The sequence below is a fragment of the Pelmatolapia mariae genome, unplaced genomic scaffold (assembly GCF_036321145.2).
Source record: "Pelmatolapia mariae isolate MD_Pm_ZW unplaced genomic scaffold, Pm_UMD_F_2 NODE_ptg000293l+_length_84850_cov_1, whole genome shotgun sequence".
Taxonomy (NCBI): Eukaryota; Metazoa; Chordata; class Actinopteri; order Cichliformes; family Cichlidae; genus Pelmatolapia; species Pelmatolapia mariae.
In genome coordinates, this window is record NW_027051983.1 from 27,621 (window position 1) to 40,395 (window position 12,775).

Genomic DNA, 12,775 nt, shown 5'->3' on the forward strand with positions numbered 1-12,775 from the left:
AAAGGTAAGCCGAACAAACCCTCACTCTACATTAATATAGTAGCATTTTATACTGTACAGATAATACAACACTGTGCTGTGTAGAATATAATATTTGCACTATAATACTGTCAGTGGTTTGACTGTTATTGTTTTAGCAATGTAAACTGTTTGTTGATTTACATCAATATCCAGTATTTAATCATCCAAATGCTTTTTTCACATCCTTATCTAGATGCTCTACTTTCTTTTCATTTTTTTAAGTTACTGTCATAGTAAGATTTTTTCTTTTTGTAATTTCTTACCTTAATTAATGGCTTGAGCTAAACATTTCCATTTTTATGACTGTTTGTGTTCACCAGTGTGGAACTGGAGATAACTAAAGCAATGGCTTTGTCAGGTTTCTAAAATATTTTAACCCTACTTTGTGTTTCTTGTGTCATAAATGAGTTTGTGGGACCTGATTTTTCAGTGAGTTATGGTTAAAGTCAAGCAACAGAGTGAGGTCCAAGATAGCCCTAAGTGGAAATGGGGCAGAAATTATACTATATTACACTGTAAGAGTACACAGTAGCTTGCTGTTAATATGGCATCTGCATTTTTTGCAGTTTAGCAGTATTTGCAAAGAACAATGCATCACTTTACCAGTGCATTATTGTCATTTCTAGAGGTTGTTCCACTCTGATTATAATACAATAAAGGACATGAATTAAAATGCAATCTAACAAATCCCCACGCAACTGCACCACACGTATTTATGCTCCATAGGAAAACAGTTTAATCTAAAATAAACAACTTGAAAATGGTAGACAAAATACATAAATAAAGTGATGAGGTGAGATATGCAGCTCTTTTTTTTTTATAAAACATTACAACATGCTGTTCTTATTTGTACAAGAAAATACACAAATGTGGATGAGTTTTTAAATTCTACTTTAAATATCTAATTACACACAAAATAAAGACGTTTCTAATAAACATCATTTTTTTAATATGTTTAGGAGCACTGAAAGCATTTAAGCTTTACTGGTAGATTAACCGTACAGCTCCCTGATGTGACAGTAGGTCGGCGACTGCCAGATGTAAAAGAGAACTACAGATCTTTTACTAAAATAAATGTGGCACAACCACAACATCACTCTCATACAAAATCCATTTTAAACATGAGAATTTGTGTGATGTATATTGCTCGTATTTAACACAAACTGGTACACAGCATGCTGTCGTGACATGTTTATGTTTTAGGTACCGTGCGGCAGTACTGGTGACCTTCTGACACACTGCTGAGCCCTCTGCAGCTTCTAAGTGGGAACAGGAGAAGTCAGAGAGCCTGAACACCTGCTGTGAAGCAGTCACCAGCCAGACACCGCACTTCTCTAGGTTAAGTTCCCTATCCTTCAAAGGTTTCATGGTTCAAAGGTTAAAAGGTCACCTTTGGATTTGCAAGTGTTGTATGGAAGTTAGTTTAGGGGATGTTATGGATTAGAGAGTTAGCCTAAATCAGTGATATTGACAATTTACTTAAAGAGGAAAAGTGATCACTCTGACAGTGTCATTGCCGGTGAATAGGTTGGATGAGTGTGTTTACCAGTATCTAAATAACTAAATATAACTCCCAGATCTCAGGTGAATGATAGACTTCCCTTCACACATAGATTATAGCAATCAAGGTAAAGGTCATACTGGGTTTATTATCAAAATATGGCCTGCCTTAATTTAGCAGTTAAGAAAAAACTTGTAAGGGTTACCTTCCTCATTATGGTGACATCACTTACATGCAGCCTCTCTCTTCTACACTTCATTCAAGACTCTGAGTATCACAGTTCTTTATGTAACTCATTGTTCAGTACAAGTCACTAAGTAACTTCTTAATTGGTTTGCTGGCCCTCTTGAAGTCTAAGGAAACAACAGCAGTGTCACTTTTATTTACAAAGTCTTACTGGGTAAATTACATTTGCTTCATTTCTCCCATCTTTGTTTTCTTTGAGTTTATATTTTATGTGAATTTGTAATGGTTTACTTTCTTGGCCAGGTCTCCCACAAAAGAGATTTGACTCTCAAAGGAGTAAAAGAAAAGAAAAGAAAAGAAAAGAAAAGAAAAGAAAAGAAAAGAAAAGAAAAGAAAAGAAAAGAAAAAATATCACAATTGGGAAAGTGACATATTTATGTAAAAATGAAAAAAAAAGTTGATCACAAAAGATATTTTAAAAAACAAACTTTGCAACATGTATCACCCACTTCATATTAAAGTGCTTTATCATAAAGGCATAAAAATAGAAAACAAGCTATTCGGTTATTTTTAGTAATGTTATCAGTTCAATAAAACCCTGGTTGAAAAATGGTAAGCGATGAAAATAATAAATAAATAAAAATAACAATAATTAATAAAAATAAATAAAAAGGCTTTTGAATATGATAGAGGAGAAAGTTGCTACAGACTTATAAAGGGATGTTAAAATATATAATATATTTTTTTTCTATAAATGTATATATTTTCCTCACTCTCAAAATTTCATGTTTGTCATTGCTTTGCAAATAATTGCATTTTACATTTTACATGCAGCTGTTGGTATTACAGAGCTTCTGGACTAAAAGTGATTTACATGCCATTGTTATGTATATTCAGCAATGTATTGTAACAACATTATTAACATCAAAGGTATTTTTAAACTTGTTTTAGTATTTACTACATTAAAAAATGTTGACAGTAGTTATTAACTACTGACATGCTTTTTTTAATATAAGTAGACATTATGAAGTGGTACTAATTTTCTTTACAAAATGTTTTTGATTGTAAGATTGGATGTCAGTAGAGAGAAAACAACACAAAACAAATCCCACATTAACAGGACTATCTCTGCTGTCTCTCAATATATGCATTTATTACTTTGTCCCACTTTGTTCTCTTCAGGATCAAAATCTGTTCAATCCCCTTAATGAAAGTGGCATTTTTGCCTGATATGAGTCAAAAGAGAAAAAGTTATCCATTTCTGTGATCTCTTTGTGTCTGTCAGAAAATGTTTCATCCTTCATCTGACACAACCAGTTACACGCCTGTGAACGAGGACAAAAGAAGACAAAGCTGTTTTTAACATTTCATTTGTTTTTAGAAGTGAATATTTTGGATAAGTCATAACGTGGCAGCACTTTAAGTTACCAAATGGAAAAAAAAGTGCAATTTGTTGTATTCAAGTTTCAGAGATATCCAAAATATGAACAAATAATGGTGTTTTTAGTGTGCCGGGGTTCCCAAAACTCAGACACCCCTTCATGTTTGTGTAGATTAAAACACATATAAAAATAAATGAAATATAAAAATGCATCTCTCAACTTGTATTTCCAGTTCTCTAATTTCATCTTAATCATTGTTTAGATTAAATAACTAAGAGATGTTTGCTCTGTATCATCTGGTGGTCCTGAGTGTTTAGGAGTACTCTAGCCTAAAAACAGCAATGCAAGAGTCAGAGCTGTCGTGAATTATGCCAGCAATGGCAGACATGTACGGTTGCTCCCTTCTGGCAATGGCTATTTGGTTTCACTCATGCTGCCAGACATGCTGCACTACCAGCAAAGGTCGGCACCTTGTTAGGACCTGGTGGGACAACTTACAGCCCTATTGTTGTGCTCCTTTTATTGAATAATGCACAAAATGAATAATGTCTTTTCAGACGCACAAACCTGCGTCTGACAAAACTTTTGAAGAGCAGTGTCTATAATCATAAAAATCATAATGAATTGTTATAAGTAGCTGCATACGATGGACAATCTTGGTTTATGTCTCTTAATGTAATGATGTGATAACTGTTATTGACTACTTCATTAAATACAGTGTTGTCAAAAAGTATTTGTCATCCTTGCATGTTTCAGATCATCACACATTTAATATCAGACAAAGAATGCAATTTTAAAATTACGATTTCATTTATTAAAGTAAAAAAGCAATATGTGACAAGGCAATTAGCCCCTAAACCTAATAACTGGTATAATAAGCCTACAATCATTTTAACTGTATGTTAAATGTATTTAACTATACATTTAACAATTAAAGCATTAGAGTATCTTTAATTAGAGGACAGCAGATATACACTCACCAGTCATTTAATTAGGTACACCTTGGATGAAGTCTTCTGGTCATAGATTCAACATGGTGCTTTAAACATTCTGCAGATATTTTGGTCCATATTGACCTGATAGCATCACACTACCACCACATCCAACAGCTGCTTTACTGGATTGAGATCTGGTGACTTTGAACTCATTCTTATGTTTAGCAAACCAAGTTTAGATGATCTGAGCTTTATAACATGACATGTTATCCTGCTGAAAGCAGCCATCAGAAGATGGGTACCTGTGGATGGACATGGTGAGCAACAACACTATCAAACGAGGTGATTTTTTTTTTCAATCTTGTGTTTCCCAGTTTTGGTGATGCAGTGTAACTTGTAGACTCAGCATGTGGCGTGTTCATCTGCTTCAGGGCTTGAAGTGTTCTGTCTTCAGAAATGCTTTTCTACATACCTTGGTTGTAATGAGTTGTTCAAAGGCTCTCAAATCACCTTTCTTCCCCATTCTGATGTTTGTTTTGAACTTCAGCAGGTCATCTTGACCACGTCTGCATACCTAAATGCATTGAGCTGCTGCTGATTAGATATTTGTGTTAAGGAGCAGAAGAACAGGTGTACCCAATAAAGTGTGTATATTTTAAATCAGATGGTTGTAAAGAAAAAAGGAGGAGAAGAATATGAAAAAATAATCAGGAAACAGTAAATAAAGATTCAGGGCAATCACAGTTCTCAGAAATTCTCAAAACCTTCTATTAAAAAACTCATTTTGAAAACTTTGAAGTCATTTTCACTCAAGACAGAAACAAGAATGAATGAACAAACTTTACAAACCTGATACTGTGTTAGTTTTTGCTTCACCAACCCAAATAAAATTAACACTTTCTATGACATTTGGGATTTTAAAAATATCAAGAATTAAACAGAACAACTATAGCAGCACGACAGATGCTTTCCCCCCATGTTAGCAAAACAGTTGCCACAGTGTGGTTCCTCTTTCTTTATCAGCAGCTTCCCTCTAGTGGTGCACTATCTGAACTGACACACTACACTACTGACCGGTAAACAAAAGTTTGGTTACCCTTAGGCAAATCACACTTTGTTTATTTCTGAAAAAAGAAAACATGATTAAAAAATGTGTCTTCTCATGTTAAAGCTTTGTACTGCCTTTTGTCCTATAAACTTAATATTAAAGGTAAGGCGTTGTGTGTGTAACATGACAGGGGTCTGTAAGTCTTACTTACCTTATTAGCACTCAAGATATGTGGGAAAAGTCACTGAAACCAAAGAGACTCACCTAAGTAACTTAAAAACAACTAACAAAGCAAACACAGGATTACATGGGGACATGAAAATACTCGAAGAAAAAAAACAAAACAAAAAACTTATAATAAGGCAAATGAAAAAAAAGCTCCTACAAACTAACATGATCCAAACAAATATTTCAAATCCACCATGACATACTTGGTGAAAACAATCACATACAGCAATCTTGAACAGTTAGAGGGCTGAAATTCATAAATCGGTTCATGGCCTCACATCTCACCATACTTTACTTTCTTTTTTTTGCTTGTTTTTTTTTTCATCCCTTTGCTCTCCAGAGTCAGAACTATATTAGCAAAAATTAGTTATAAAGTCACTTGCCTTTCCTCCCCGGTGGAGTTTAGTTCATTTTAATATGATAAACAAACTTCCATTTGTTACTGTGATTTATTTTAATTTTACCCTGATTTTTGTCTTTTTGTATTTTTTTTAGTTAACTTATTATTAAAAACAGACTTTTAGTCTCAGACTTTATCTTTTTAAATAAAGCTTATGAGAATAATAATAAAAAATAAATAAAAAAAACAATCACCAGGAGAGTGCATTTGGTGAACTGATGACTTTTCTGTTTCTTTTTTAATATAGAAAATGAATTGAGCCTCTGAAATGCCTCTGTACCAGTTGGTAACTACAGCTGAGAGGAAAATTCAACTACCAGGTTAAAAAGTGCAATTAAATCTCTTCCTGGTATGTAGAGGGACTTTATTAGGCTATTTTCATTGGATTTGGTACTTTCTGCATAGTTATGCAGAATGTATCACGTGATGAAATCCACGACAGACGCGGGCAACTATTATGACAGTATTAATGCTCTCCATGGTGCTGAAAAACCGAGGTCTGTTTGTGTTTTCTATTGATTGCCCCACTTTGAATGCGTCTTTAAGTCGAGCACTTATTAAATGCATATATACACAAACGCTGCTGTGAAGTCTTTCGCTACAAATCACCTCTGATCACTGACGTCCGACACCAAAGCAGCAGCCCTCCAGGACGCAGCTGCAGCCGTATCAGCCTGTGTCAGGGCTTTCCACTGTAGTGCTGCATTCTGATGTCGCCCAGCGGATACACAAACGACACGCACAGACCTCGCGTTCAGTCGCTGTTTTTAGTGTCTACGAAGCATCATGACACTTGCTAAGCAGTGGCTGGCCGGATTCGCGCTCCTGTGCATTTATGTTGCAGCTGAATCGAAAAAGAATTTCAAATGCCCTTCAGGATGCTCCTGCACAAAGGAGACCATCATCTGCGTCGGCACTTCACAGATCCCCCACACTATACCGAAAGAGATCAACTCCCTGTAAGTACATTTCTTTGGCTATGAAGAGGGTTATTAAAATCCTTCAGTGAGTCACAAGATAATATTAATACCGCATTCAGAAGAATAATTGACTGCCTGTAGCGGGATTTCGTGCCTGACGTGTCTGGTACAGACTGTTAACATGTCCCTAATGTGTTTCACTCAACAGGAGCATGGTTAATGGATCAATTGCGGAAATTACAGAGGGGATGTTTTCACTTATGCCTTCTCTTCAGTTGCTGTAAGTACCCACTGATTACTTGGTGATTATTGACGTCTTAGAGCAGTCACACCCAAACAAATAAGGCACACGGATTTATTATTGGTTAAGTTGTTTTTGGTTGCTTTATACTGGAAACCAAACAAGTAGGCTAAAGCTTTTTTTGTTGTTGTTTTTTTACCTTTACAGGCTTCTTAATGCAAATTCTTTGACCGCAATCAAAGATGATGCTTTCTCTGGTCTGCCTCATCTAGAATATTTGTGAGTATTATTAAACAACTTCTTTCATAATCTAAAAAAATCTCAGTCACCAACAACTTTTAAACTTATCCCAATACCCAGTGCCCTCACCAGAAAATCAGAAAATCAAAAATAATAAACAGTGCACATGTGCTTTTCAGACATGACAAAATATATTTATCTGTCTCTCGTCATTGATAAATCTGTTCTGTTACTATTCATGGAACAGGTTCATTGAAGGGAACAAGATAGAAACCATCACCAAAAATGCCTTTCGTGGTCTACGAGGGTTGACTTATCTGTAAGTTTTGCTGTCATCTTCTCTCCTAATCATGACAGCCACAACGGCAACATTTCACATTTAAGTGAAAAAAAACAAAAAACAAAACAGAATTGTGTTTTTTTCCTTCTCATTCTTTGTGTTTCTGGTTTAGCTCCCTTGCAAATAACAAGATAAGGTTTCTGCCGAGGGATCTCTTTTTTGACTTGGATTCCTTGCTGGAAATGTGAGTAAGCAGTTGTTGTGTCAGCAGTGTGTATGTGGGTGTGTTTAAGAGAGAGAGAGAGTGTGTGTGTTTTTCTAACTGAAGCTGACTCAGACTGCACTTGGCAGTGTTCAGCATTAAATCCTCCGAGTGGTATGATATCTATCTATCTATCTATCTATCTATCTATCTATCTATCTATCTATCTATCTATCTATCTATCTATCTATCTATCTATCTATCTATCTATCTATTTTGTTTTTCCAGTCCTTTGTCATTTTTTTCTCTTGTCTTAATCCTTTGTTGTTGATTATTCCCTCTGTGATGCATCAGAGATCTGCGAAGCAACTCTTTCCAGTGTGGCTGTGAGAACAAGTGGCTGATGACATGGCTGAAAAACACAAATGCCACAGTATCAGATGTCTTCTGCGCAGGCCCCAGTGACATGAAGAGCAAGCGGCTCAATGACCTTCCTATTCCACCGGGCGAATGTATTTCCACAGGTGAAATAACAAGGGCATGATGAAAGGCATTTCTGTCATTCTAAAATCAATAAAAATGTTGAATAATTAATCATTTGCTCTCAAAAAGAAACAGATTCAAGGTTTGCTAACATGTTTCCTCCTGAAAACATCTACATATCCACACATGCTGCATAACCTTTGCAAAAAAAAAAAACCCACACAAAAAAACACAATACGTTTATATTTGCAGATATAAGAATGAAACTGAGAGCCAAATGCCTGTTCCAAATCTCACAACAATCCACGCAGCAGTTGCTGAAATATTTTGTGCAAAACCTTATGGTCACTGCAAATGACTGTTAAAAAACATACAATATCAAAAATAAATTATTACTCATACTGAAAGCCAAATTTAATAGCCCTGAGTACATGAATGAGGCTTCTCAAAGCACTGAAATGTAACTGAAGCTGTGAGTATGTAAATTTTGGTGTTTTCACTTAATCAGCAAACCAGCAGTTTCTGTCTTTGTCTGCATCTCACAGATTTTGTGCGTCATCAATCCATCCCCATTCAGTCCATGTCAGCGGACATCTTCTCCTTCAAAGACGACATCTTTGTAGCGATGGCCGCCCCAAACTCCAACAGCTGCGTAGTCATGGAGTGGGATCACATTGAACTGAACTTCAGAAAATTTGATAATATAACAGGTTTGATAACATTCATGAAGCTGGTAATGTTATTTTTTTTTCAGTGTCAGTAGATTTCATGAAAAGACCAAAATAGATCAATGAATGGTCCTGTATACATTTTAACTGCACATCCAAATCCTCCACTGGCATTCGCAGGGTTTTGTGTATTTTGTATTCATAAATTGAGCAGCGTGGTGGTTAGCACTGGTGCTTCACAGCAAGGGTTCCAATCCCCCATCTGGTGGGACCTTTATGTTGAGAGTTTGCATGTTCTCCCCATATCTGTGTGGTTCTCTCCGGGTACTCCGACCTTCTCCGGCCATCCATGGATGGATAGATGGATATTGACAAACTGACATCCTCCAGGTCTGAAAAATGAAGTAACAGTAGATAATCAAATGGCCAACTGAGACTTGATCTGACAATTTGAGACAGTTGCCATATATTTAAAATACCCAACTTTACAGAAGAACATTTAAAGAATATTTTTGTGCAAAATACTTTTTAGGTATATAAAAGTAATTTTCCCCAGCAGCTGTAGTCTCTGTTACATGTGGGTAATCAGATACAGTTCTTCCACCAACTCTGTGTGAAGCTTTTAACCGTGCACCCCACTGATCCTCACTGAACACTTTATTGCAGTAAGACAGGAAATGTCTGATCAAACATCATCTCCCAGCAACCTCCTGCATAAAAAGAAAGAAGGTAACCAGGGGAGCCACTGCTTAGGTTCATCCTCCAACTCACCTGACAACGACGCCTGATATATGCTAAAGTTAGCTGATAATTAAACACTAGTTGTATAAAAAAGTGAGGCCAGAATCCCTAAAGTCCATTACATTCATCAACAGCTGAAAGAAACAAAAATCCAACTTTGTCATTGGTCTTGTCTTGGTCTGAACTTTGGTCTTTTCATGCTTGACCATAATGATTTTAATACTATCATCATAGAAGTCATAGAATTCACAGATAGAATTCACAGATCCTTCAGAGTGCGTTCATTTTCAACTAATACTTTCATTTTCTGTGTTGTATTATTAATGACCAACTTTTCTTCACAGGGAAGTCTGTTGTTGGATGCAAGTCGGTTCTAATTGAAGACCATGTCCTAATAATAGTCACCCAGCTCTTTGGGGGTTCCCACATTTACAAGTTTGATGGTCAACAAAACAAATTCATCAACTTTCAAACTATTGAGGTGTTCAACATCTCGAAGCCAAATGATATTGAAGTCTTTCAGATGGAAGGTCACTGGTACTTTGTGATTGTGGACAGCTCCAAGGCAGGCATGTCTACTCTCTACAAATGGACTGACCAACCAGAACGCAATGAAACTGGTTTCTACTCCTACCAGTTTCTCCATGAATGGTTTCGTGATACAGATGCTGAGTATGTTGAGGTGGACGGGAAGTCCTACCTGATCTTAGCCAGTCGCTCTCAGTCACCAATCATCTACCTGTGGAACAGGAGTACCTTAAAGTTTATACTTCATAGTGAAATCACAAACATTGATGATGTAGTGGCTGTCAAAGCTTTCCGGGTGGAGGGTGACTTGTATCTGGCCATGGCTTGCTACATCGGTGACTCCAAAGTCCTCAAGTGGACCAACAAGCAGTTCATTGACGTGCTGCCTCTTCCCTCTCGAGGGGCGATGATCCTCCAGCCGTTCACCTTCGCAGACAGGCACTATCTTGCTCTTGGCAGCGATTACTCTTTCACACAGATCTACCTCTGGGATGCAGAGACAAAAACATTTCACAAGTTCAAGGACATTTACGTCCAGTCACCCCGGTCATTTACTGTGGTGACCACTGACCGAAGGAGTTTTATTTTCTCCTCCAGCTTCAAGGGGAAATCGATGGTCTTTGAGCATATATTTGTAGATTTAAGCTTATAATAACTACAAAAGCAGTACTGATCAAAATATACAGTGCTTAAAAAAAATTATGAGACCATTGTAAATGCTGGTGGATTAACATTGCAGAAACATTTAAAAATGACTTGGCAATTACCAGTACTGATAATTTAGGACAGCTGTGGGATGAACCTCATGGTGGTGGTCAAATAAATTTGTTAAGTACTGCATGTTGGTTAGTCGCTTCATAATGAGTGTATGCTGTCAAAGAAGTGTCAAATGCTGTGTATTGTACTTATGCAACTAGATTTATCGTTCTTGGTTTGAAACTAAATTTAATCAAGTTTTCTGCAAATCATGTGATATGGATTCAGAAAATTATGAAGGTAAGGTTAATGTTAGACCAAAGTAACTAAAGGCTGTCAGAAATATAATATGACAATGCAACTGCATTAAGAAAATGTTATGGCAATACCAATACATCCTTAAAAAGGCTTGGCTTTTATCATAATTCTGTGAAGCCAACAAGCCAGACACTGTCCACACTAGCCAAAGATATCACAGAGTATTACTCTCCTGCCCCACACAGGAAGTTAGTGAGAAGCATGACCATTTACACCCTACAGCTGATGGTGTAGTTGTGCGAGCAAAACAAACTTTGTATGTCACGTCAAAATGAACACTGGCAAAAGCAAATCATGTTGTATGGCGTTGTATACTCTGTTTAATCTGCCATGTCTGAAGGAAAAAATGACCACCGTTATAGACATTATAGACACAGATGTCACGGTTTTTGTAGTTTCAAAAAATTACAAAAACTGTGACATGTAGCCCTCGAAATTTTGGTGTTTGAAAAAAGTGTGCATTTTTGTGGGTTTACGCTTGGAAGTAAAATGCTGAATGTTAGTCAGAAAGTCATGGCAAGTAAGAAAATGGACACTTTCTCTGAGAAGCCATCAGAAATTTTGAAGCCATTTCATTGCAGTAAGTGTTATGACTGCAAAGATAAAAGTGCATGATGCACAGTTTTCTTCCTTACCTGAAAACAGAATATTACTAGCTTAAACCTAACTCCACTAGATTTATATCAAGCAACTTTATGACTATGCTACTGAGTGCCTATTTAATAGCAACATAACATACATAATTTACTTTTGATTCCTATGCAAAATGTATGATACTAAGTGTTAATACGGAATAATAACCATAATGTCTATTGTGTGCTACTACGTACCTTTAAAGCCTTTGTAGGAGGCCTTTTCGTTCAGTCAAAAAACAAGTGTGCCCTTTTCTTTACAGAACGTTTGATATTTGTCATTTATTGTAAAGATTTTTTTTCACACATTAAACAATATTAGAGCCTGATTTTTTAAAATTGACAGTTAGATAAAAATGACAAAATGCCAACTAGTATAATCAATGTGTTTTGATAGCTTTGATAACAAGTTTGTCCTTTAATGACTCCTAATGCACTACCAACAGTGATGTATACATATTTTTTCCCACATCATTAAAAAGTAATGCTGAAAAATAATCATGTTTTTCAGATCTTGAATCCCATGTAAGAACAGTTTGTGGAAATGCATTAAAGAACATTTAACCACACATGTTGTATTAAATTGTTTTTCCATCATGTTTTGCTGATGTAAACATGAAACCATTAAAGTAAAGATAAAGTGTTGCAGACAGCATGTCTAAAACTGAATGTACTGTCCGTGTTTTTTGATTAGCATAAGGACAAAGACAGAATCTCATGTTTTGTTGATTTTAGGAAACAAGAAGATGGATAAAGTATTGTGATAGTGTGGGACAGTTTTCCCTAGTAGTAGTGATTTAGACCATTACAGAAAAAGTAAGGTGATCATAGAGAGCATCATTATAATCTGCTATTGTTATAACTCAGTGTGCATTGATATGACTGAGGTTCCTCTTATAACCCTGACTTAAATTGCTCTCCACTTGTCTACAGCATGCTATCAACTGTATAAATGACTATTCACTGACCAATCTCAGGGGTTTGTGCTTTACACAAGAGCGTCATAAATACAACTTCAAGCCAAAAAAAAGGGGAAAACTCACACCAAACCACCATATAACAAATGTTTAGGCACATTTGACAAAGAAAAAGAAAAAGAAAAAGTAACCTGCATGGTAGAATTTT

General features: G+C 36.1%; 1 protein-coding gene across 1 annotated transcript; it reads left to right on the forward strand.

The window, feature by feature from the left end:
• The first annotated feature begins 6,355 nt into the window (after positions 1-6,355).
• Positions 6,356-12,175, forward strand: LOC134622940 (leucine-rich repeat LGI family member 2-like). Its single transcript, XM_063468221.1, has 8 exons — positions 6,356-6,660; positions 6,830-6,901; positions 7,070-7,141; positions 7,350-7,421; positions 7,555-7,626; positions 7,939-8,108; positions 8,613-8,777; positions 9,821-12,175. The coding sequence occupies exons 1-8, from the start codon at positions 6,488-6,490 to the stop codon at positions 10,654-10,656; spliced, it is 1,632 nt and encodes a 543-aa protein (XP_063324291.1). The 5' UTR covers positions 6,356-6,487; the 3' UTR covers positions 10,657-12,175.
• Positions 12,176-12,775: the final 600 nt, after the last annotated feature.

Excerpts from the sequence above, each read along its gene's own strand:
- LOC134622940 (XM_063468221.1), top strand. The coding sequence starts at position 6,488 with ATGACACTTGCTAAGCAGTGGCTGGCCGGATTCGCGCTCCTGTGCATT. Across the intron at positions 6,661-6,829 it reads CCGAAAGAGATCAACTCCCT|GAGCATGGTTAATGGATCAA; the intron begins GTAAGTACATTT and ends TTCACTCAACAG. Across the intron at positions 6,902-7,069 it reads ATGCCTTCTCTTCAGTTGCT|GCTTCTTAATGCAAATTCTT; the intron begins GTAAGTACCCAC and ends TTACCTTTACAG.